Source organism: Pelodiscus sinensis, chromosome 26, assembly GCF_049634645.1.
Source record: "Pelodiscus sinensis isolate JC-2024 chromosome 26, ASM4963464v1, whole genome shotgun sequence".
NCBI classification, from domain to species: domain Eukaryota; kingdom Metazoa; phylum Chordata; order Testudines; family Trionychidae; genus Pelodiscus; species Pelodiscus sinensis.
The window spans coordinates 14598177-14621522 of NC_134736.1; the positions used below are offsets into that span (position 1 = coordinate 14598177).

The window sequence follows — 23346 nt, forward strand, 5'->3', positions numbered from 1 at the left end:
GCCAGATTGTGCCTTGCTTAGTAGGGCTTCCTGTGCCTGTGTTTATGGAGGGAGACATTTAGCCTTGTTAAAAAGAAGGAGCAGTTTGGGAATATTTTTCTTGCTGTGTTTGCTCTGGGCAGGCAACTGGCATAAGGAAAACTGGTCTTTGTAGGAGTGTGAAGAAAGATCAGAAAAGATGCCACGTTGCCTGTTGAGTTGTATGCCAGTCTGTAAGTGCCCCCCTTCTGCCCCCCCCCCATGTGTGTCAGACCCCAGCCTTCTGTCTTGGTCCTAATCCAGCAATGGAAAATGATTGCCGGTGTCCCCAGAGGAAGCTACAAAGCTCTCTCTCTTCTGCTGCTGCACACTCGCAGCTGGACTCGGCGGCTGGCTCCCCGGCTCCTGGAGTCACACAATTATTCAAAGGAATGTGCCTGTCTTTATCTCTTCGCTGGTTGCGTGCATGTGTTTTCTGTCTCTGGATATTTTATAAATCTGAACCAATTACGGCGAATGGCGAAGGGATGAGCTGCGACAGGCGGATTTGTTTGTACATTGTGTATGTGCAAGAGGGGGAGACAGGGAAATGAAGTGGGGAGTCGGTAGGACTTGGTATGTGCAGGCAGGGTTTGTGAGGGGACAGGACTGAAAATCATCAGAGCATTGACAAGTTCCTGCTGCTGCCACATCTCATTCTATTCTATTCTATTCTATTCTATTCTATTCTATTCTATTCTATTCTATTCTAACTGCCCCCGTTGCCATACAGTCTAAGCCCTTCATAATTACTACATTTACCCTCACAGACCCCATCTGAGATAGAGCTGTGCTGTTATCCCCATTGTACAGAAGGGGAACTGAGGCACAGAGCGACTAAGTGACTTGCCCAAGGTCAAAAGGGGAGGTCAGTAGCAAAGTCAGAAATCTGTCCCACCTTGCATGCTGCTTCATGCTTCACTCAATCACAACATCATGGATCAGCCAATGAAATCATGCCCTGATGACTTAGTGCTTGTTTCTTTTATTTCATTGGTTGAAACATTTGCCACTTGGTAGGTATCCTGCTTTGGGAGGAGAGCTCTGCATGGTCCAAATTAGTTTAGGGGATGCTTCAGCTCTCCTGATTGTGTAGCTGCTCAAATCTTTCTCATATCCCCCCATATCCAGATTCCTCAAGTACCTTCCACCCTCTGCACCCCAAACATTTCCATCCCCAGTGCCACTCTCTTGTATTAATCAGGGAGGGGAATGTATTCAGAGGCTGGAAGTCTAGACTGTGGAAAGTTCACCCCGGGGAGCACGGGGTGATGTAGTCAGAAACTGGCACATTTCATGGTTGATTCCATTAAAGGCCGCCTGGCTTTTGACAAGGGACAAACACACTCACTGTTTCCTATCCCTGCCCTTTTCATGCGAGAGTCCTTCTGTGCTGTGTCTAAATCCACTGGAAAAAGTGAGTGGAGGCCGCATGGGCATGAAGGGTGCGATGGCATTGCCGAGGGATTGTGCAGGGCCCATGGATGAAGGCTAGAGTCCCTCTGCGGACCATCCTTTAGATGAGGGAGGTGTGAGAGATGGGAGGAAGCGCTCCCCACCCGATGCCCCCCCAGGCTTTGAAAGGAACCAAAGAGGGTTCATCCGATGATTGACAGCCCAGCGCATGAGGTGGGAGGATCTGGAGTCTCAGTGAGTGTTGTCCAACTTTCCAGGGATCAAGCCATCTCATGGGTTTTATGTACAATGGAATAACACTGTCCGGATGGCAGGCGTCTGCCTGAATCCCCCCTCCACCGGACAAGCCTTGAGAGCCTTTGATTTAAGGAGTGCTCACCGAGTGGAGAGGAGGTTGGCCGAAGGGATATTAGAGTTCCCTTTATTAATGCAATTGTCTTTTGAGGACTGCTGAAGGAGAAGGGTCTCTTACCAACAGCCAGCTTGGAGAATTGGACAGAGCCCTGTGAAATAAGCCCAGTTCTCAGGTTCCTATGGAACAACTCTCCACACTGCTCCTAGGTATCTTCCCCTCTGGTTGGTAGGCTGGGGTGGAATAGGGTCCTGATCCTTTCTGGAGCTTTGAGGCATCACAGCAACAGAGGGAACAATACACTAAGCCAGTTTAACCCTTTGTCAGCTGCAGAGACTGAACAGCCTCCTCTCCTCATGCCAGAGCATATCGCACGATGGTGCTTTCAAACCATCAAGTTTTCACTTGAACTCTTAAGGGTTTTTCCTGATCCTGCTTGCAGGCTGGAGGCCTCTGTAGGGAAGCGTGCGCCTGGAAGGCTCAACCATCAGTCTGCAGGGAGATAGAAAAGTGGTGGTAGTTGGTGGTGTGGCTCTGGCTTGGGAAGCAGCCTGCTCTTTGTATGGGGGGCTAGGGATCTTGTGTGTGACAGTGCAGAACTCTAAAGCTGTGTCTAGACTGGCAAGTTTTTCCGCAAAAGCAGCTGCTTTTAAGGAAAAACTTGCCAGCTGTCTACACTGGCCACTTGAATTTCCACAAGAACACTGACGATCTCATGTAAGATTGTCAGTGTTCTTGTGGAAATACTGTGCTGCTCCTGTTCAGGCAAAAGTCCTTTTGCACAAAAGCTTTTGCGCAAAAGGGCCAGTGTAGACAGCTCAGATTTGTTTTGCGCAAAAAAGCCCCGATCACAAAAATGGCCATCGGGACTTTTTTGCACAAAGCACGTCTAGATTGGCATGGACGCTTTTCTGCAAAAAGTGCTTTTGTGGAAAAGCGTCCGTGCCAATCTAGACGCTCTTTTCCACACATGCTTTTAACGGAAAACTTTTCCGTTAAAAGCATTTGTGGAAAATTATGCCAGTCTAGACGTAGCTTGAGACAAACTAGTTTTCCATTCCACCTGGCACCCTGAATATTGTGCTTTCAGCTAACTTTGCTGTGTTGTATGCCCTCAGCAAAACTTTAGGGATTGCCTGGGCCATGCCCGCCCCTTCCTTGCTGCCACTGGCAACCCTGTTTTGCTCCTTCTTAAATGTAATTGGATTGATTGTCTCACTCCTTCTAGGAGGACGCTGATGATAAATATGACTTCTGCCTCCGGGGTTGTCAGTCCAGCACCTGCTACCAGTGCTGCATTCAAAGCAATCACTCTTTAAAAAAGAAATGGCACCGGAAGGTGCAAAGAGATCAAAACAGGAAAAATCCCCTTCTCATGCACCACAATGCTTAATAATACTAACAAAGCTTGATTTGAGAGCGTCCTCGCTGCCTGACACATCTCATAATGTCTGAGAAATTAAATAGCACAGTTAGTGAATTAAATAGTAGTTTACAGGGGATTGGAAGACTCGGGGCATTAGTAGCAGGTTATGGATCTTTTCACATCTAGGTCACGGGTTTGAAACCGGCTCTGGGTGGCAGCAATCACATAAGCAGCCAGCGGTGCTGGGCCAGAGCTGGCGGGGGTCCTGGGCGAGTCTCCCTCGGTTCCCGGGTGGGTTTATCTTTCAAGCAAGAGGCGCTGCACGGGCTGGGGGGGGCTGCAGCTCCCATATTTCACTAGGAATTCCGTGCCCTGGCAGGCAGACCCAGCGAGGCCCAAGGAGCCACTACAGGGCCTGGCCCCTGGTTTGACACTACGGGCTTGTGCCTCAGCTGTCTGCGTTGCCCCTGTCCCTCTAAGGACCGGCCTGAGTTTTTCCGGGCTGGCGGGTGCTTTTCCCGGTGGGAAATGGTCCCTAGAAACGGGAACACGTCGGGCAGCTGCGGAGGGAGGGGGCCAGGCGCTCGGAGGCGTAAGTAACGGCGCTGTTTCCGCGGGGTGATTGAAAAATAAAGAAATAAAAAAGCGTCTCGGGCCCCGGCGGGCTGCGGGTTAAAAGTTGTCCCCGCAGCCGCGGAGGAGCGAGGCTGGCCGGCGCGGAGTTACGGCTCGCCCCAGGACTGGGAGGCGGGCTGGGGTAGGTGGGTCGCGTTTCCTCCCCTGACGCGCGGGTGCCGCTCCGTGCCTCAGTTTCCCCAGCTGTAAAGCGGGCGCATAACACGCCGGGGCCTGCGAGTCGGAGGGAGGGGCGGCTCGCTCGGCGAGGGAGGGAGTCCAACCGGCCCGGCGCGGGCAGGGTTAAGGCGGGCGCGCCCCGCAGCCGCTGGGGGCCGGTGCCGCGCCGCGCAGCGGGGCTGGGCCGGGCCCCGGCGCCGGGCAGGGATGCTGCAGCTGCCATGACAACCCCGGGCAGGGCGCGCTCCGAGGCGCTGCTCCCGGCCGGCCGGCAGAGCGCAGCCGGGCTGCGGAGAGTGGGGGCAGCCGCCGGCTCCTGCGCGCCTCCCCTGCGCGCCGCTCGCCTCGCCCCGGCCGCCGCCGCGTCCTGCCCGCGCTGAGCCGCGCCGCGCTGCTGCCCTGCGCCCGGCCGGGGCTCCTGCCGCCCGCCCGCTGCGCCCCGGCCCCAGCGCAGGAGCCCCGGTTTGCACCGGCTCCCTCCGCCGCCCCGAGATGGGAGCTTAGATCGCGCGGGGCTGCGCCTGGGCAAAGCGAGCGGAGGAGCCAGCGCGTCGCACCTTCCCTCCTCTCCCCCGCCTCGCCCCGGGACCAGCGGGGACTCCCTCCGGATGCTCCGCAGGAGGCTGGATTTCCAGGGGCGCTGCTGATCTCCGAGGAGCTCCGGGGCTGCCCTGCGCCCCCACCCTGCTTGCTCCCCACCCCCCGGCTCCCGGGGGCCTGGGCGGGTGTGGTTTTGGCCTGTTGGAAAGTCCCGGCTGCCCAGGATGGGGGTCGGTGGGTGCTTAGTCCTGCCCTGGAGATGCCTGGTCGTCCTGGGTCTCAGGCTGCTCTTCCTTGTGCCCGCAGGAGTGCCCGTGCGCAGCGGAGATGCCACCTTCCCCAAAGCCATGGACAACGTGACCGTCAGGCAAGGGGAGAGCGCCACCCTCAGGTAGGAGCAGATGTTTTTCTCTGGGTATCTGGGGGGGGGGGTGTTCTGTGGGCACTCCGGCCCCTGGGGCATGCCAGGGGGCAACCAGCCGGCTGCTCGGGGAGGCTGCTGCTTAACTAGACACTGACTGGGTTTGTCCTGAGCGGGGTGGGCTTAGACCCCTGAGCAGGGGAAGAAAGGGTCATGCTGAGTTCCTGCGTGCGGGGCCAGTGGACAAGGCGGGGGCAGAGGGGCTGCTGACGTAGGGAATAGACTGTCCGCAGAGAGCACCCTGGTGTCTGCAGAGGAATGAAGAGGGCAAACTCTGTTACCCCCGTCACAGGAATGCAGGTGCCACGCAGAGAAATATAGAGGCTAGACAGCAAAGCTGGCAGTGAGATCTGGATGCCAGGCAGGGAGTTACCATTCACTGACTCCCCAGGTCCCTCGCTTAAACAGAACTGAACAGGGGAAGGGGAGTGTGACTAGGTCTTTGCCTGTGATCTTGGTGTCAGCTCTGGCCTGGTCATTTTGGAGACGACATAGACGTGTATGTGGCTGGATGAGGGGATCACCAGAGTGCTGGTCCTCTGAGGCTGATGTTGCTGTTAAAGATGCCTCCATGCATGCCCAATACGCATGAGCTGGGATTGTGTGTTCACAAAGTAGACGTTGTCCCTGAAGTTTCTGAATCCTCTGGTTCATGGGCATCCGCAGGCATGTGGTGAGAGCCAGAAGCAGGCTCTCCGTGTTGAGCGGGGAGCAGTCAGTGATGGGAGAGGTGGCAGTTTGATGCCATGCAGACAGCAGTGTGCCTTGCCTGCAGACCTGCTCGTTAAAATCCCATTGCGTGTACGCTCCAGCCTGGGAGTCCCATGCCTCGCAGGGAGCGGTCAGAGATGCGCACAGTGCTGGTAGGGGCCTGGCCCTCCTCCTCTGCTAGCAACGCTGGGGGCTGTTCAAAGGGAAGAGATGAGTTGTATTCAAGGGATGCAGAAGCCGAGGATGCTGCCAAAAACATAATGTCTCTGATCACAGTCAGTGTGTTGTCTGGGATGACCTTTCCCCGGACCCCCATTCCTCCACTGGCATTTGGGTCATCTAATAGGTCTCTCCTCTCTCTGATGACATGGATCTTTCTTCTTTTTTTCTTTCAATGATTGGGTTTAATTACGGGTTTCACAACGAGCGATTGAAACTCTCTCGTGCTCAGGAGCGACTTTTCAGTGGCTGTATGTTGCAGTTGCTACATTGATGTCTGCGGGGTGTGTCGGGCAAAATCTAAGCTCTCTTGCTCTGCGTCAGTGAGGGGAACGGTGCTAAGGGTGGACGCAAGGTGGGGCCGGCTCCTGTGGGGAGACTAGGAGATGCTGGTTGAGTCTCTCTTTTGAAGTGGTGCAGGGAAAAATAATTAAATTCGGGCTTGGTTCTGCCCTTGGAAACATAAGCAATGATGCCTGTGTAGGGACTAGTGTTCCCTGTCAGCTGTGCACTTGGGCAGCCTCTTAGGAGAGATTCAAATGCCACCCAGCTGCTTAGCCAAGTGCTCACAGCTAGGATTTTTGTTTCTATTGGTGGTGCACATTCACGTGTGCCTTGGTGCACATAACACATTTATTCTGCACTCAGAGGGAACATTGGACTACACCTCACTGGTCCCACTGCCTTGTCCCCTCCAGCTGTGATGTTGTCAATTTCCTCTTACCATGCCCTTGCTCGCTCACTGCAGAACTGCCAGGTTTCGGGGCTCCCGGGAGCAGAAGAGAAGGGCGGTTGTCTCTCACCTGTGATCCTCATTAGCCCGGCAGTGTGTAAGGGTAATGGAAAGCCAGGAGGTGGCCTGGGCAGACAGCGCTTCTCACACCTGGGAGAAGCTGTCCCGGGACTTATCCCCATCGCTAGGAGCCCTGCGTCATGTGGAGAGGCCATTCCTTCATCCATGACCAGAAGGCTTTCAGCAGGCGCGGGAGTGCGGTGCCCAGCGCAGGGGCAGGCAGGCACCAGGCAGCAAAGGTGACAGTGGGGTACGGATGCAGGGAGCTGGCACTGCCTGCCCCCCAGTTCCATCCCACCCCCAAAGGGAAGGAGAGTGTGAATTGGTCTTTATACCTCTGTGTCTGGTCCCACTAGAGTGGCAGCAGGGGGTGTAGCCGGGTCACGTGCCTCTCTGTGCGCAGGCATGGGCAGGTAGAGACGTACCCCACCGCGAGTGATCCTGTGGCGTCAGCCTAGAACAAAGAGATGGGGGGGAGGGTTGATTCAGCAGCTGGTCCATTTTCCTTTTTATGAATGAGGCTGGTAGGAAAGAGTGAAAAGTCCTACACGTACAGGGGCTGCATCCCTAGCGGACGTGGGCTCAGCTCTGATTGAATGCATCCAGCTAGCGCTCCGGGGTGGCCATGTGCTTGGCTTGTTTGACACTCGGCCCGTCCACTACAGGAGTTTAACAAGAGACTTTGTTTGGCGATAGGTGTCCAGAGACACAAACACTTGTGCACCAATGTCTGTGAAGAGATGCACCTTTGCACCTTGCATGCTCTCCCAAGGACATGCAAACCATGGGGCATAATACACTTCTGGTAGCCATTGCCAATCAAAGATAACAACCTACTGTTGTATGCTCTCTTGGAGTCAGTGTGACGTAGTGGGGGTACCTGGCTGGTTTCTATGCTGCTGGCTCTGGGGGAACCCCCACTGGCTGCCGTGGGCACCACGACCCAGCAAAACAGGATGAGTCACTATGCAAACCAGTGGCCAGACACCCCCCATGGAGAGGAACAAAGGAAGGTGGAATGCTGCCTTGGCTGGGGGGCAGGGCTGGAAGTTAGGGAGTTGGTTGCTGGCTGTCGGAGGGCATGGAGGAGAGCCTAGGAGAAGGGGCCTGAGGCATCCTAGCCCAGTTCCTGTGACCAGATTACATCTGTGCTGCGCTGTGCTGGAGGAGCAATAAACCACCCTCAATTCCACTGGCTGGTGCAGTCTGTTTGTGCCATTTCGGGGTGCAGGAGACGGGGAACCCCCAACGCGCCGTCACACTGGTGTCAGGAGTGGGATGCACTGCACCCCGTGGATGAAGCTCCCAGCGGCAAGCGACAAGGCGCAGTAGAAGCAAGAGCCCTGGAGCCAGGCGTGCTGGAGACAGAGCGAAGCGGTTCCTGGGAATCGTGGGGCGCTGCAGCACTAGACTGGTGAGTCTGCACCGAGGGGCCCAGCGGGCAGATGGCCTACGCCCGACTCTTGAAGGCAGAGCTGGTGGGGCTGTGCAGAGAGAGGGGCTTGCCTGTGCAGAAAGCAACCAAGGCCCAGCTGATTACCCAGCTGGAAGAGAATGACCAGCCACGGGGCCAGGATCTTGTCCCCAGGGGAAGCAGCCAGACCCCCCCTGAGAATGTGTCAGGCTCAGAGAGGGGGAGGAGCGCTGGGACCCAACGGAGAGATGAGACAGCGTCTCCCGGGAGGCCTGCAAGCCATAGCCCATCTAGGGCAGGGGCCAGCCCAGCGGAGCTGCGGCGGCTGGAGATCCAGCTGCGGATCAGGGAATTGGAAGTAGAGGACCGAGAGAGGGAGCGCCAGGACCGAGAGAAGGAGCGCCAGGACCGAGAGAGGCAGCGACAGCATGAGCTGGCCATGGCAGAGCGGAGAACCGGCGGGGCACCGGCTGCGCCAAGTGCGGATGAGCCCCAAGGTCCCAGGACTGCCAGACGCTTGGAGAGGCTCGTGGTGGCCCAATTGAAGGACATGGGTGACATAGACGGGTTCCTCAGTGCCTTTGAGAGGGCCTGTGGACTGCAACGGGTCCCCCCGGCTGACTGGCTGCAGGAGCTCATCCCCGCACTGAGCCAGGAGGCGGCCGGAGTGCTCAGTCAGCTGGAGAACCTACAGCCAGGGGATTACAACCGAGTCAAGGAGGCCCTGCTGCACAAGTTCGGGCTGACCCCCGAGATGTACAGGAAGAAGTTCCGGGGGGTACAGAAAGGGCCACGGGAGACCTATGTGGACCTGGCCTCCCGCCTGGCGCAATACTGCCGCAAGTGGGTGTCTGGAGTCGGAGCCCAGACCGCAGAGGAGCTGCTCAAGCTGGTCATGATGGAGCAGTTCTATGAAGCGTGCCCACCCAAACTGAGGCTGTGGCTCAAGGACCGGAGACCAGAGAACCCCCAGGAGGCCGGGAGACTGGCGGACGAGTTCACGGAGAGCCGGTCCGGGTGTGAACGGGAGTCCCGGAGAGAGAGGGAACCGCGCAGAGACCGGATCTCGGCTGAGCGACGGAGGGAGTCAACTACGGGGCGAGACCAAGGAACAGGTCGTCTGCGCCCCAGAGAACCAGCCAGGGCCTGGACAGAGACAGCCCAAAGCCTAACTTGCCATCGCTGGGGGCAAAAAGGCCACAAGAGGGCTCAGTGCACCAGGTCCCAGGACCGGGGACTGTCCAGGGTTAACTGGCTGGGGCTGGGGGAAGGGCAGGCTGCCCCAGAGGCAGGGGCTGGCAGGCAAACCTCAGCTCAGAGAGAGGGGAAGGATGCTCAGTGCACCTCCCCTGGGAGGTCTGATTCTCAGGAGGCGGATTTCTCCGTGTACCGGGTGGGGGCAGGACGGCCCCTGCGGAGCGAGTGCCTCATACCCCTGGAGGTGGATGGTAGGAAGGTGACAGGCTTCTGGGACACCGGGGCGGAGGTGACTCTGGCCCGATCCGACATAGTGGCCCAGGAGCGGATACTACCCCACGCGCAGCTGACCCTGAAGGGCATAGACGGGTCCCCGTTTAAGGTGCCTGTAGCCAGGGTGCATCTGAAATGGGGGGCCAAGGAGGGCCTCAAGGAAGTGGGGGTGCACCCGCACTTGCCCACCGAGGTGCTGATGGGGAATGACCTAGAGGAGTGGCCCCATGAATCCCAGCGGGCTCTAGTCACTACCCGGAGCCAGAGCCAGCGGGGGGCTGACATCGTGGGTCCAGGGAAGGACTCCTGGCAGCGTCCTCAGGGTCCCATCCCAGTGGACACGGGGTCCAGCCAGGCTGGGACTCCGGACCTAGGCAGAGGTGGGGGACAGGTCCCGATCCCTGCCTCAGCAGCTGAATTCCAGGCTGAGGTGCAGGCAGACCCCTCCTTGCAGAGGCTGAGGGACCAGGCTGGCCTCCGTGCAGCTCGGCCCCGGGGGAGAGGTGGCCAGGAGAGATTCCTGCGGGAGCGTGGGCTCCTGTTCCGTGAGTGGCTCCCCCCCAGGAAGGCGAGGGCATGGGGGGTCCAGCGGCAGCTGGTCGTCCCCCGAAAGTATCGCCTCAAGCTGCTGTATTTGGCCCACGATGTCCCCGTTGGGGGCCACCGGGGGATCCGGAGCACCCGGCTGAAGCTGCTCCAGCACTTCTATTGGCCGGGAATCTTTACAGCCGTGCGGCGGTACTGCCGGTCCTGTGACTCCTGCCAGAGGGGCGGAAAGGCCCAAGACAGGAGGAAAGCGGCTTGGGGGTCTCTACCCCAGATAGACCCTCTGGGCTTGCTGAGAGAGTTATGGGAGGGGAAGACCTCCCTGGATGGAGCTTCGGGGGTGGAAGCCGCCCTGGTTGTCCAGAGAAGGCTCACTGGGCTCATGGCCCCGGCCCGAGAGACCCTGGCCAGAGATCAAGGCCAGCGGAAGGGTGGGTGTGACCCCCGAGGACAGGCCTGTGCCAGTCGCCCTGGAGCGGGGCGGCGAGTGGACAGAGGGAAGCCAGCTCATGTGGGGCCTCGCCACGGCCGGCCTGAGTCAAGGGGAGCACCCATGTCCCCAGGGCGGGTTCCCACGCAGAGGACCCGAACTTCCCTAGGTCACGAGCGGAGTGACCCTGCTCAGTTCGCTCTCGGAGGGGGGAGAACTGTGACGTAGTGGGGGTACCTGGCTGGTTTCTATGCTGCTGGCTCTGGGGGAACCCCCACTGGCTGCCGTGGGCACCACGACCCAGCAAAACAGGATGAGTCACTATGCAAACCAGTGGCCAGACACCCCCCATGGAGAGGAACAAAGGAAGGTGGAATGCTGCCTTGGCTGGGGGGCAGGGCTGGAAGTTAGGGAGTTGGTTGCTGGCTGTCGGAGGGCATGGAGGAGAGCCTAGGAGAAGGGGCCTGAGGCATCCTAGCCCAGTTCCTGTGACCAGATTACATCTGTGCTGCGCTGTGCTGGAGGAGCAATAAACCACCCTCAATTCCACTGGCTGGTGCAGTCTGTTTGTGCCATTTCGGGGTGCAGGAGACGGGGAACCCCCAACGCGCCGTCACAGTCAGTCCTTCAGCTCAAATGACAGAGGACTGTGTTTTGGCTGGAGTTCTAACCATGCTGATGATCCACTGTGAAAATAAATTGCTATTCAAACCTTCCTACTCCGGGTTGCATAGACCATGCGGATGCTGAGAGATGTCCATGCACTCACGTGTGCTTATAGACATGCATGAGCGTGTGTACCGTGCTTGCCTGTGCGTTCCCACGTGTGCTCGCTTGGACTTGTGGTTTTTGAGCTGTACGGTGGTTGCAGAGCGGTGGGAAAGAGTGTAGGTGGATGACGATTTCCAAGAGAGGAAAGCAAAGACGCACGGGTGTCTCCTGCAGTCTCTTCCCACCCTCTTTGTCCAATGCCCGATGACAGAGGCTGGCTCTGTGGCTCCAGGTTAACTCGTTTGGCATAGCAATGCTGCTCAGAGGAGCTTGTGCCGATCTGAGTGAGGCACTGTCTGCTGCAGATGGGTTTCTCCTCTGGCCCTGGAGGTGGGCAGCACCCCCTCAGTTCCTGGCAGCATGGGAGTCGCTCCGAGAAAAGGAAAGCTGCAAGCTGCAGAGGTGTCCAAAGGAAACGGGAGGCTCCAGAGTTTTGTTCTCGTCCTTTCACAGCCTGCAAAGGGAATGCAAGTTTAAGGACTTAGCAGCCAAAGAAGCAGATTCCTTGGATCACTAGGAAAATCCTGGCTCCCCTCCTCCCCCCAGGCTGGAAGCAGCCCCCAAAGGTTTTTTTGTCTCCGGTCCGGATAGCTGGCACGTTGCCAGGGTCCCAGAATTGCCTTCAGGCAGCAGCGCTGGGAGCTCCCGCTTCTGCTGCGTTGGCCAGAGAGGCTGTTTTAAACTCGGTGCACGCGGTCCCATGGGATGGACTGAATCCAGCACTTGCGAAAGGCGCCGGATTGACAGCCCTGGGCGGGGCAAAGGCCTCTCTTTAGCCACAGTGCTCTTACAGACAGGCCAGTGATCGGGAAGACGCCTCCCTCTGCCCTTTGCCCATGGGCCTCAGTTCCGGCACAGAACGATCTCTGGCACGGAGTTAAAGGGGGGTTGCTCCCCATGGCCCCGTCAGTCCTCGAGGTCTCTGCTCAGGCACCGAGCTCATATCCGGAACAGGGTGGTTTTAGGATGTGGACACCGGTCCAGAGGCCACCAGCCTGAATATCCCCCAAATCGTCATACCACTGGCAAAGATCCGGATCCTTGTTCATGGAGGTTGGGTCCATCTGTGGCCATTAGCCACGATGGGTAGACACGGTGTCCCTAGCCCCTGTCTCCCTGGAGGTGGGTGAAGGGAGGGATCACGTGTTGTGTCCCCCCCCTCTCGGGCACCTGGTACTGGCTCCAATGGGCAGACAGGACACCGGGCAGGATGTACCTTTGGTCTGACCCTGTGTGGCCATTCTGATGTTCTTGGCTTGGTTGTCATGACCCTAACCCGGGGGGGGGGGACCTTTCTTGGGTCGGGGCCCGCTGATCCCCAGAAAAGTCAGGTGGGGGCGCACACAAATGTGAAGAAAAACCCTTCACTGATGTGGCCTCCAACCGAGGAGAAAGTCACTTCTCGCATTCCCCTCGCACACTAGAGCCTGGGGGTGGGGGGCCAGGCTAGTAGATTTGGTGTGCTCCAACCCCAGGGAGAAGGTGGCAGGGGGGCTACAGCACTGGCACGGGCCCCCCAATGCTGGGGGGAGTCCCAAGCTTCGGGGGCCAGATCCAGGCAAGGCAGGGGCTGCATCTGGCCCCCACACATTAGGTTCCCCGCCCCTGAAAAATGGTCACAACCACCCTTCCTGTCCTTCCTGTAATGCTAAATAGGAAAGACTCTTAGCTAGACAGAAGGACCTGCCAGCATGGGGTCCCCGATGGAAGGGACTGAAGACCACTGCATTTGCTGGTTCTCAATTATGAGCATTACCTCAAAGGGCCTAGAGATGAGCTGTACAATTGCCTGAGTCCCCAGTGCCACCCGGCCTCAGCACCAGTTATGGGGAGCAGAGACTGTGTCCATGCTATAAACCGATTCCCTGGTCCAGTTTCAGCCGAGCCTGGAATTATAATCTCCTGTGTGGTGCTCTTAACGACATGCAGTATTAATGACAGGCAAGGAGGTTCACCTCCCAGAAAAACTCACCTGAAACTTGAACCAAGCCCAGTCTTCTGGGGGAATTTTGATAAAAAGTTTGCCTAATGCCACGACAGCCACAAAAGCTTTGATCTAATCTCTCTTAGTAGCTTTGTTGGAGTCCAGGGAGCTCCCCAGCTATACAGCTCATCTGAGATTTGTTTAGATTTCCAAAAATAAAGAACTCCAGTCCAGGAGTGCTGACACGTTCTTAATACATGAGCATCCCCGCAGCATTAGAACACGCTTCCTTAAGAACTCAGTCAGGCAGCCACCTATGGACACACCTTGTCGCATTTTGTATTGTTACAGGAAGATTTAGGCCTGTCGTCTTCCTTTCCACTGTCCCCTAGCACTGAGGGCGAGTCACACTAGGAAATTACTTCGAAAGAAGCGATTTTGAAATAACTCCCGCAATAACGATTTCGAACTAGCGTGTCCACACTACTGGGAAGCCTTGGAATTAGTCCGAGGCTGGCGCTGTTATTGTGGACGCGCTATTTTGACTGAGAGCCCCAGGAAGCATGGGGGAGTATTTCCTTTGCATGACTCTGGGGAGTCGTTATTTCGAGAAAGCAGCACTGGCGCGCCCACCCGGCCGCTATTTCGAAATGGCTATTTCAGTAGAAGTGTTATTCCTCATGGAAGGCCAGCATACAGATTTCGCAATAACCAGCCCCTCATTTTGAAATGACGGGCTTGTCGTGTGGAGCGAAGCTTGTTATTTCGAAAGAAGTCCCTAGTGTAGATCGGGGCTGATAGACCAGGAATGACGCTGCTTTTACCGTGCTTCCAGCCGGACTGGAGTCCGGCAGTGTCAGATGCTGTGGTAGGGCACATCTGCTCTGCAGCCCCGCGAACGCCTGATCCCTCAGATACATTCTTGGCCAGTGAGCCCAAGCCACCATCTGTTCTAGCCTCAGCTATGCTGCTGTGTGAGTGTGCTCGCTCCAGTAGCGCTAAGGCATGTCTACCTGAGCTGGGCCGCATGCTCCCAGCTGCTGTGTAGACGTACCTGTGGAGTATTGATCCACTTCACTCCACGCTGTGATCCTGCAATTGCTTCAACCTGTGATGACATTTGCATCCATACAGAGTCCCACTGAAGTAAGTGGTGACCCAAGCAGACCATGAGCCCACGGGGGTCTGATTTCAAGGTTGGGGTATATTTTTTGCAGGAGCTTTGTACATTGTTTTGGCCTGATATGGAATTGTACCCTGTACATTTCTGCTTTTGAACTGAATAACCTCAGAGCTGGATTCAACTGATGGTTGTCTGGGTTTGGCTCATAGCAGAGGTGAAAGCCAGCAGGTGCGCAGTGGTGTGCAGCTCCGGCAAGAGCTGGCCACGCTGCGGCAAACGCCAGCAGGGAGCTAGTTAAAGAGCTGGTAAGGGACTGGATTGCAACAGGACAGCACCTGTCAGAAAAAGTAAGTTGCTTTTACTGCTGGGTCATAGCCTGAGAGTCTCAGTTAAGGCTCGGCAAAACTGCAGCATGTTTGTCCATGGACCCTGTTGCAGCATTTTGCTGGGCTCTGTTTTGTACATTCATTTCACTCCATACTGGACGCATGGAGACTGTTCGGGAACTTGCTCCTAAGTGAAAAATGAACCTGGCTCAGAAATAGGCCCATGAACTCTGAAAATGGTCAGAGTTTAATATATTCCCCAAGCGGGGGCTGATTTCCGGTTCCCAACCAACTGGGGCAATGCTCAGATTTTGAGTTTTCACCTAGATCTGAAAAGAGCCTGAAATTCCCTCAGGGCAACTGCTTGTCCTCTGCACCTGTTGCAAATCTTCTGCCTCAAGTGTCTGGATTTATTCCGAGCATTTCCTCTGGCCTACAGCTGCAAATGTAGCTTGTGGGATTTCCCCCCTGCTCCCACTGGTAGAAACACAAAGCAAAAATCAGCCCAAGCAGCATGCGCCTTTGGTTCACACTGGAGAAGTTTCATCCACTTACACTAGGGGCTCTGCTGGTCCACTGGTCCTTGTCTCTTTTGGCTGTTTGATCCCTTCACTGAATCCTGGAACCGGATCCTCTTCTGTGCCAAGCTCAGCCCCTGGTGCTGGCCCCGTCTCAGGCTGCCAGAGTTGAGTGACGGGAAACCTCTGCTGAGGTTTTTGGTCTGCTGCCAGGGATTAGTAATCGATCAGCTGAGAGAGTCTCTGTCAGGGTGCAAGGGATAGAAAATCTCCCCCACCCCCAGTGCTACTCTGAAGGAGCATGGGCAGGGAGCTCTTAGGACAGTCTGAGTGCTGGGCCTCGTGTCCAGTGTACCCTGCACGCTGGGCATTTGGGCAGCTGTTCGGGAGAGATTTGGGTGCTGCCCAGCTGAGTAGCAGAATGCCCACAACTGGTAGCCTGCGTTTCTGCTGGTGGTGCACATCTGCACATGCCTTGGTGCACAGAACAAAATGTATTCTGTGCATGGATGGAAAAAAGAGAGAGGGCACCTTGCTTATGTCCCCCAGCAGGCTGTCCACAGCTGGCAGGGGCAGTGCTCTTTTCAAAAGAAGATGGAGCACAGCTGAGGGCAGTGGCAGGTGGCAGTACCCGGCATGCTATCGATGGGGAGTGGAGCTTCGGGAGTGGAGTGGGGAGCAGGCAGGGCTAGGCTGCCGAAGGGGGAGAGGAGCAGCCCCCATCCCGGTGCAGGCGAAGGGCAGTGTGGGGCAGTTTGAAGCGGGGCCGCAAGGAGGAACGACACAGCAGCGGCCAGGCTGCACAGCGCTGCATATAACACTCAGGCTACGTCTACACTGGCATGATTTTCCGAAAAGTTTTCCGTTAAAAGCATTTTCGGAAAAAGCGCGTCTAGATTGGCAGGATGCTTTTCTGCAAAAGCACTTTTTGCAGAAAAGCATCCGTGGCCAATCTAGACGCGGTTTTCTGCAAAAAAGCCCCGATCTTCATTTTCACGATCAGGGCTTTTTTGTGGAAAACAGCGCTATGCTGTCTACATTGCCCCTTTTGCGCAAAAGTCTTTCGGAAAAAGACTTTTGCCCGAACGGGAGCAGCATCGTATTTCCGGAAAAGCACTGATGATTTTACAGGAGATCGTCAGTGCTCTTCCGGAAATTCAAGCGGCCAGTGTAGACAGCTGGCAAGTTATTCTACAAAATCAGATGATCTTGCGGAAAAACTTGCCAGTCTAGACACAGCCTCAGTGTGGTCCTTGACCTGAGTCCCTCTCTGATCCAGTGCTGTGGCACCCACACGAACCAATACGGGGACCTTCCTGCATCCTTCACTGCAGCCAGAATCAGCCTGGGGCTCTCCCCATTCACCCCAGGCCTCCTTCCCAGCGTGCTTGGACAGCCACCAAAGTCCCTGCTCGTGGACCAGGGCTCATCTTCCTTTCCCAGGCTCAGGCCTACCCGTCCTATCGGGAGATCCCTCACGTTCACTCCCAGGGGCATTTTACATTCTGCAGTTCGTTTCAGAGCTTCACCCAGTAAAGAACAAACCTCCCACCACGGTTCCCTCCCGGCTGGCCCAGGAATTAGTTCGGGGGGTGGCTCTGGGCTCTCTGCTGACCACACCCAAAGCAGAGGGACAGACATACTGCTTCAGCTCCTCCCTGAGCCGCGAGAGAGCCCACGGTGGCAGGGGCCGCCTGGATGGAGCGAAGCCACTGACTCATTTGTCGCCATTGTGAGCCTCGTCTTCTGTCCCCGTCAGTGCTCCTCAGCTGGTCCAGAGACCCCAGTCTCTTGCCTTCCTCCCTAGCTTTGTGCCTCGATGCACACCACACATGGAACACCCTCCCCTTCTCTGTGTCTTCCCCTGCGAGTCAGTCTTCAGCTGTTCTTCCCTCTTCTCTCCCCTCCAACAAGCAGCAGCCATAGAGGAAAGGAGTTTATGTGTGCAAAGAGGCAGATGAGCAGATTTCAGGATCCAGGTGTCAAGTTAACTTTGCAGCTGATGGAAAAAAAATATTGGTGGTGTGATGGAGACAAGGTGCTGAAGAGTTGAGATGCACCTGAAAGTGGTGACTAGTGTGTGTGGGTAAAAAGAAAAGCCACAGATTGTCGAATTAGGGAGAAGGGAGTTCAGCTCTGCATAGCAAAGAGAACAGAGTAAATCAAGAATAAAACTACATTCCAACACAAGCAGCTGGTGAAATATCACAGGTTTTTTTTCTCCCGGAGATGGGAGATTGTGACCGACTCTGAGCCTGTAACCATAAATGGCTCTGACACCTGCGTCTGCTTTATCAGACACACGCAGGGCCCCGGAGAGGATCCAAACATTCATTAGTTTGGGTTTTAGAGCCTGTGTTTTTGTGGTGGGTTCATTATTTCTCAGCTTCGCTCTTCCCATTCAGCAGCAGCAGCAGAGTTTTTCCGGTTTATGTTTTCTGGCCACCTCTAATGAGAAGCATAGCAGGGAGCAGGCAGGAAAGCCTAATTCTCAGAGGTGAGGGGGAAGATAGAAAATTGTATAAATAACAGATGCAGGGCAGAGACATAGAACTCAGATCCAGGTTTTCATTCACCCCCAAAATCAAGGTTGTTTGGACCCACCATTGAGAGAGGGGCTTGTCATGAAATTTTTATGCAGATCTAGACTCTGATCCTGAGCCATTCACAATGTGGGGAATTGGATCTGGGGTTTGATTCAAGCCAATCTCTAAAAATTTGCATTTGTACAGTCCTTATGAAACCCCCATTGAGCTCAAAGGGAGAGCAGCCTGAGTAAAACAACAGCTGGGATTTTCAGATGAGCCTATGGGAGTTAGGCACTCCACTTGCAATCAAATGTAACGGGACTTATGCACCTGCTTCCCATAGGCGCAAAATCACAGGGTTTGGCCGTTATTTGCCATATGGTATGTGCTATGCTCCCAAATTTGTAATTCCTTCTCTCTGAAGACTGAACTTGTTCTGAAAAATCAGCTGTTTTTTCCCCCTAGAGCCCATTAATAAAAAATTATCAGAATTACAGCTGGTCTGAGAAATTCCAATGAAACATTTTTTTCATCAGAATTCACTAATTTCTCAAAATGGAAATATTCCAAAGCGATGGCTTGAATTGGCCAAAGTTCCAATGTAACCTTAACTTCCAGCAGATTTGCACTGGAAACCTGTCTAGCTTCATGCCAGTCTGCGGCTTCCTCCGCAGCAAGGGGGGTGGGTTGATGGGGGCCGGAGACCTTAGACCCGTGAGCTCTAGCTTTTAGGTCATGTCTCCTCCACATCCTAGATTTCTGCGTCCTTGGCTCTATCCCTTTGTGTGGAGAGTTTTAAAGGTGTCACCCACCTTCTGTCACCCACCTCTAGGGTGTTTGGCCATTCTCCAACAAGAAGCTAGGAAGCATTTTTGGAAACTGTGAAGAACAAAAGTCTTAGCACCAGGCCACACTGAGGAAAGGGAAAAGAAGAGATTGGATGCGTGAAAACATTCAGCGTTGGAACGGGTTGTAAATATTTATGTTTTCACTCCGAAAATACTGGTTTGTTGAGAAGGAAACATTAAGTGGTAGCAGGATGATTTTGACAAGTTCAATTAGGAAGAAAAATGGGGAAAATATTCTGATCTTTTCAGACTGGAATGTGTCTGTTTTTTTTCATCAGAAAATTGCTTTTGATTTCAATTTTTGAAAAAAGGGTATATTATATAAAAGAAGCTGAAATCCAAACAAATTGTTTTGACTTTATCAAAATGTTTTGACTCCAAACAATACTTTTTTCTGGAATGTCATTTTGCAGGCAATGTTGAAATGTTTTCTTTTCATTCTGTTTAAGAGCAAAAGGAATTTAGAAATCTTAGAATTCCCCATGAGACACAAATATCACTTCCCTCCCAGCTCTAGTGTGCAATACATCTGATATGGGAATTGTTTGGGGCAAGTTCTTTGATATGTGTTATGCAGGAAGGCAGGGGAATGGAATACGATGGTTCCTTCTGGTCCTGGAAACTCCTTTCATTCATAGGACAAATGTCTTTGCTTTGAACCGAGCAAAATTCATGCTAAATGTCAATTTCTGCAAATTCTAGGCTGGCTAGGACTCATTGCTTAAGCAAAGTGGCAGGGGGCGGAATTCAGTGTTCTGTTTAGGAAGGAACATACGGCGTGTGTGGGGTATATATGTGAGAGAGATGAGACCAGGTCTCTCAGGAGCAACATGCCAGCATCAAAGGGCATCATCTGCCTGTGACTCATTTATGCTTCTTATGAGGTCCGAGAGATCGAATCTCTCAGTTTCTGTCTCCAGATGCTCAGATTCCGGGACCCCAAGTGCAGAGTTTAACCCTGGATAGATGGCTCTTATTTGGGGTTCCCTATAGCTGTGCTGTATATTGAGAAGGGCCTGTCTTGCCCCAGTTCGGGAAGGACTGTTTCCCCTGAGACAGAGCTGTGGGAATCCTCTCTTCGTGTTCATTCAGTCCTGGGTTCCTGAAGGACTTTGGTCCAATTTTCTTGGACTCCGGGAGGTTTCCCACTTGCACATCTCGCTCCTGACTGCTGACGTTTTCTGCTTTTCTTTGCCTCGTTGAGAACGCACTTTCCTAAGGGGCTTAAGCTCTGAGTTTTACAACCTTACACACCTGCTTCTAGTCTGCCACTGGTAATGCGCCACTCTTCTGTGGCCTACTTGGTGACCTCACCCTGTTTTCCACACAAGTGGCACGGTCCCAGCCTGTGGACAAGGCCTGAATGGACCACCCAGAGGGGAAATATCCTATCACTCCTAAAAGTGTTCCTCCCAGTAAAGGGCTAAGGCATGACAGCCGGCTTTAGTGCAGGAGAATCTTACCCCATGTTACCCCTTCCCTTTGGATTCAGGCCTCCTGTTGCAAATGATGAGCCAAGTCCATCCCCCTGTCACCGACTTTCCGGAGCACTTGTGAAGTCCAAGTCGCTTGAGCAGCGCTGGCAGGTTTGGGTGGACAGAGAGAGGCACGATGCCGCGCTTGAGCAGCAGGCAGCTTGTCACGATCACGGCCGTTAATCCTAGCGTGCCCCCCCCCCCCCCCCGTGAAGGAGCAGCAGAGCTCGCTGCACGCAGGAGACGAAAGTTGGTGGAAAGAGGGAACGCGGCGGTCTGATCTTCGAAGAGGAGCTGGCGCTGCGGAGTTAGCAAGACGGGGAGATGTCAGCTCTTCTTCTCAGCTTTCCCTTTGCCGCGCCAACTGTCAGTAATTTAACTAACGTTTTGTAAATAAACATGGCATTCGGACAGCTGTCTCCGCGCCTGTTACCAACACTCCTTTTGTCACTAGGCGCTCCCCCTGCAAATGCAGCCAGCGCTGCCAGTTGGCTCTCCTGGATCCAGGACTGTCAAGGAAACACACGCAGCCCAGTGGCTGCGGGACCTGGATCTCACACGGGGAGCAGACTCATTTAAACACCAGCAGATCCGCTGGGGTGTGAATGTGGCACTGGCGACCAGAGCCCCACTGCCTGGACACCAGAGCCCCACTGCCTTCAGGGGAGGCAGGTTTTCTGCAGTCCCACCATGTCACTGAGCCCCGGCCCGGAGGAGGGAGGAGATGGAGACTTCCGTCAGCCATTGGCTTCTGCTGATCCTTGCAACAATGGGGCCGTTAGGTTGACCTGTGCGGGAAGCTCATCCTCTGGCAAGTGGACTCTCTTCTCCTTGTGTAGCCATCAAGTGGCACCATCGGTTGGGTTGTGATAGACCCAAGGGCTATTCTGACTGCTCCTGAAATTGCACCTCCCCTCTGTGAGCTTTGAGCTCAGCATGCTTCCCAGAGACAAATACATTCCCCTTCCTGCCATTGGCAGCTCGGTGCTGAGGAAGGCCTTGCCAAACGAGGCCAGCAGACAGGCCAAGAAACCCTTCAAAACACTGATAATCAAAGCTAAGCACTGTCATGCTCTTGCTCCCCTCCGGACGCTGCTCTGCCGCATTGTGGAAATAGCACGATCGTTATGGGCAAAGAGACGTTTTTATTCTCAGCCCGGGTTCCTGGAGGGGTTAGAACTAGCGTTGCAGATGGCTCGGCAGTTTTGGTTGGAGAGCAGGGTCAGGCCTAAGTCACAACCTGAATTCCCCCCATGCTCTGTGTGTGTGTGTGTGTGTGTGTGTGTGTGTGTGTGTGTGTGTGTATTTCATGTTGTACATAAGCTTATCCTTTAGTACAGGCCTGCATAACTCGGAAAGCGGCGAGGGCCATAGTACTCCAAAGAAAACAGCTGCGGGATGTTCAAGTAGGGATGCTCTCCCAAATAATACCAATCACGCGAGCTAAAAATTTTTGTTGAGCAAAAAAACCCATGCATGTCTCCACTTGGTCTCCTGGCTCTTGTCTCTCCTGCACCTTGCCCCATGGTGCCTTCCCCTTTCTCCTGACCTGTCCCCCTCAGCACAAGCCCCTTCCCCTCCCCTACCTGGCTTCTGCCTTCCAGGTTGTGGGGCTGCCGGAGCCTTTTTGAATCTGGCGGTTGTCGGTCGTGACGTCACGACGCTACGTCACGCCAGCGTCCTGGCGTCTGCCGGCATCCCGCCCCCTGGCTCGCGCCCCGCCTCCTCGCGCCGGAGCTGCATGCAGGCAGCCCAGCAGCGAGAATCGCTGCACTTCCCCCTCCCCGGCGGTCCTCTGCTCCTCCGCCCGGCCGGCGGATCGGATGGGGCCGTATGTTCTGCCAACTCACCCAGGTCCACTCAGAAATTAACTCCGTCTCAACTATGCTCACAGTTTAAGATGGCGTGCCGTCAAGACTCTCAGCCTTTCACCAGATTTGGTGTTTTAGGCCCAGCTTTTGCATCTCTGGTGTGTCTCTAGTTAGCGGGACCATCAGAGAACATCTCAAGCTCACGCCGTGCTAGATTCACCTTCCTTTGCTCAGTCCATAGATTTGTGCCCGTTAGAAAACTTCTGCGTTAACTGGGTCAAGGGCTGGATCTACAGGACCCCACAAGTCAGACTACGAGGAGTGGGAACCGCAGCACATACTGTGCAGTAGCTAACCCATGTGGCACCTTAGGCATGAACTAAAAGGTACTTAGTTTGTGTTAACTTAGTCCTGTTTGAAAGAAGGCTCCGCTAACCGGGTCTAGTTCACCCCAGCAGCGTTTGTATGGGGGAGTTATAGAACCGTACACCAATCTATCCTGCAGTTTAGAACCTGTCGTCTCTACTGCAGGTCTGGGTAGACCAGCCCATATTAGCATGAGACGATATTTAAAATGTTTTTATGGTACAGGTTGAACCTCCCTGGTCCAGCACCTCAGGACCATGTAGCCCAAGGCTCCACTTTTCCCTGGTCTGCTGTGGGGCTCCCCTTTTCCCCCACTGCTCCATTGCCATCAGGGGCTCCACTTTCCCCCAGCCATCAGGATCTCTGCTTTCACCTGGCATCTAGGGGAACTGCTCCCTCCTAGCTCCCTTCTCCAGCCATGCCAGAGACTGTTGACAAAGCTTTTGTCAACAAAGAGCGTCTAGACTGCATCCAGTTCTGTCGACAAAGCAAGCCACTTTGTCGACATGAGAGTGTAGACGCAAAGGACAGTGTCGATGCAATAACGCCTTCTGGCGACAGAACTCTGGCGACAAAAGATGTTGTTCCTTGTAGAATGAGGTTTGCAGCTGTCGACAAAATTCCTCAGTTCTGTCGACGTTATGTCGACAGAACTCAGGGGCAGTGAGGACGCAGGTATAGTTTTGTCGACAAAAGTCCACTTTTGTCGACAAAAGCCTGTAGTCTAGACACACCCTAAGTGCCCCCACAGAGCCACTGATGATGCTGGACCCGGGGTGTTGTCCAGCGAAGGAAGTCCGGGTCTCGGAGGGTCAGCCTGTGTAGCTATACCAATAACATGCTCCTAGCACAGGCTGCATCTGATGACAGGGTATGAGTGATTTTGTCAGGAGAGCTTGCCGCAATCTGGCAAATAGAATAAGCTATATTAACAAAAGCTCTCTTACGACAATATAACCGCACCTATACTAGGGCTTTTGTGAGCATAGCAGGGTTTCAAAACATCACTGCCCCCATAGGATGAAACCAGCAGAAGTTTTTAGTGGCCTAATCCAGACTAAGTTCTTGGGCTTTTGATCTTCCTGATGCCAGTTTGGCACACATCTAGTTTATTTCAGAGTGTGGCAGGTGCTGGAGAGACTGGCCCTGTTCATTCATTGTCCGT

General features: G+C 54.6%; 1 protein-coding gene across 5 annotated transcripts in view; it reads left to right on the top strand.

Moving 5' to 3' along the window:
• Positions 1-23346, top strand: part of NTM (neurotrimin) — a 738537-nt gene that overhangs the window by 426055 nt on the left and 289136 nt on the right. For 2 of the 5 annotated variants that reach the window (XM_075909354.1, XM_075909355.1), the window contains exon 2: positions 4794-4878. In XM_075909354.1, coding sequence (XP_075765469.1) covers positions 4794-4878 — 85 coding nt within the window. Of the gene's footprint in view, positions 1-4099; positions 4879-23346 lie in introns of those variants that run through there. The other 3 variants (XM_075909353.1, XM_075909357.1, XM_075909356.1) reach the window with 3 other exon arrangements.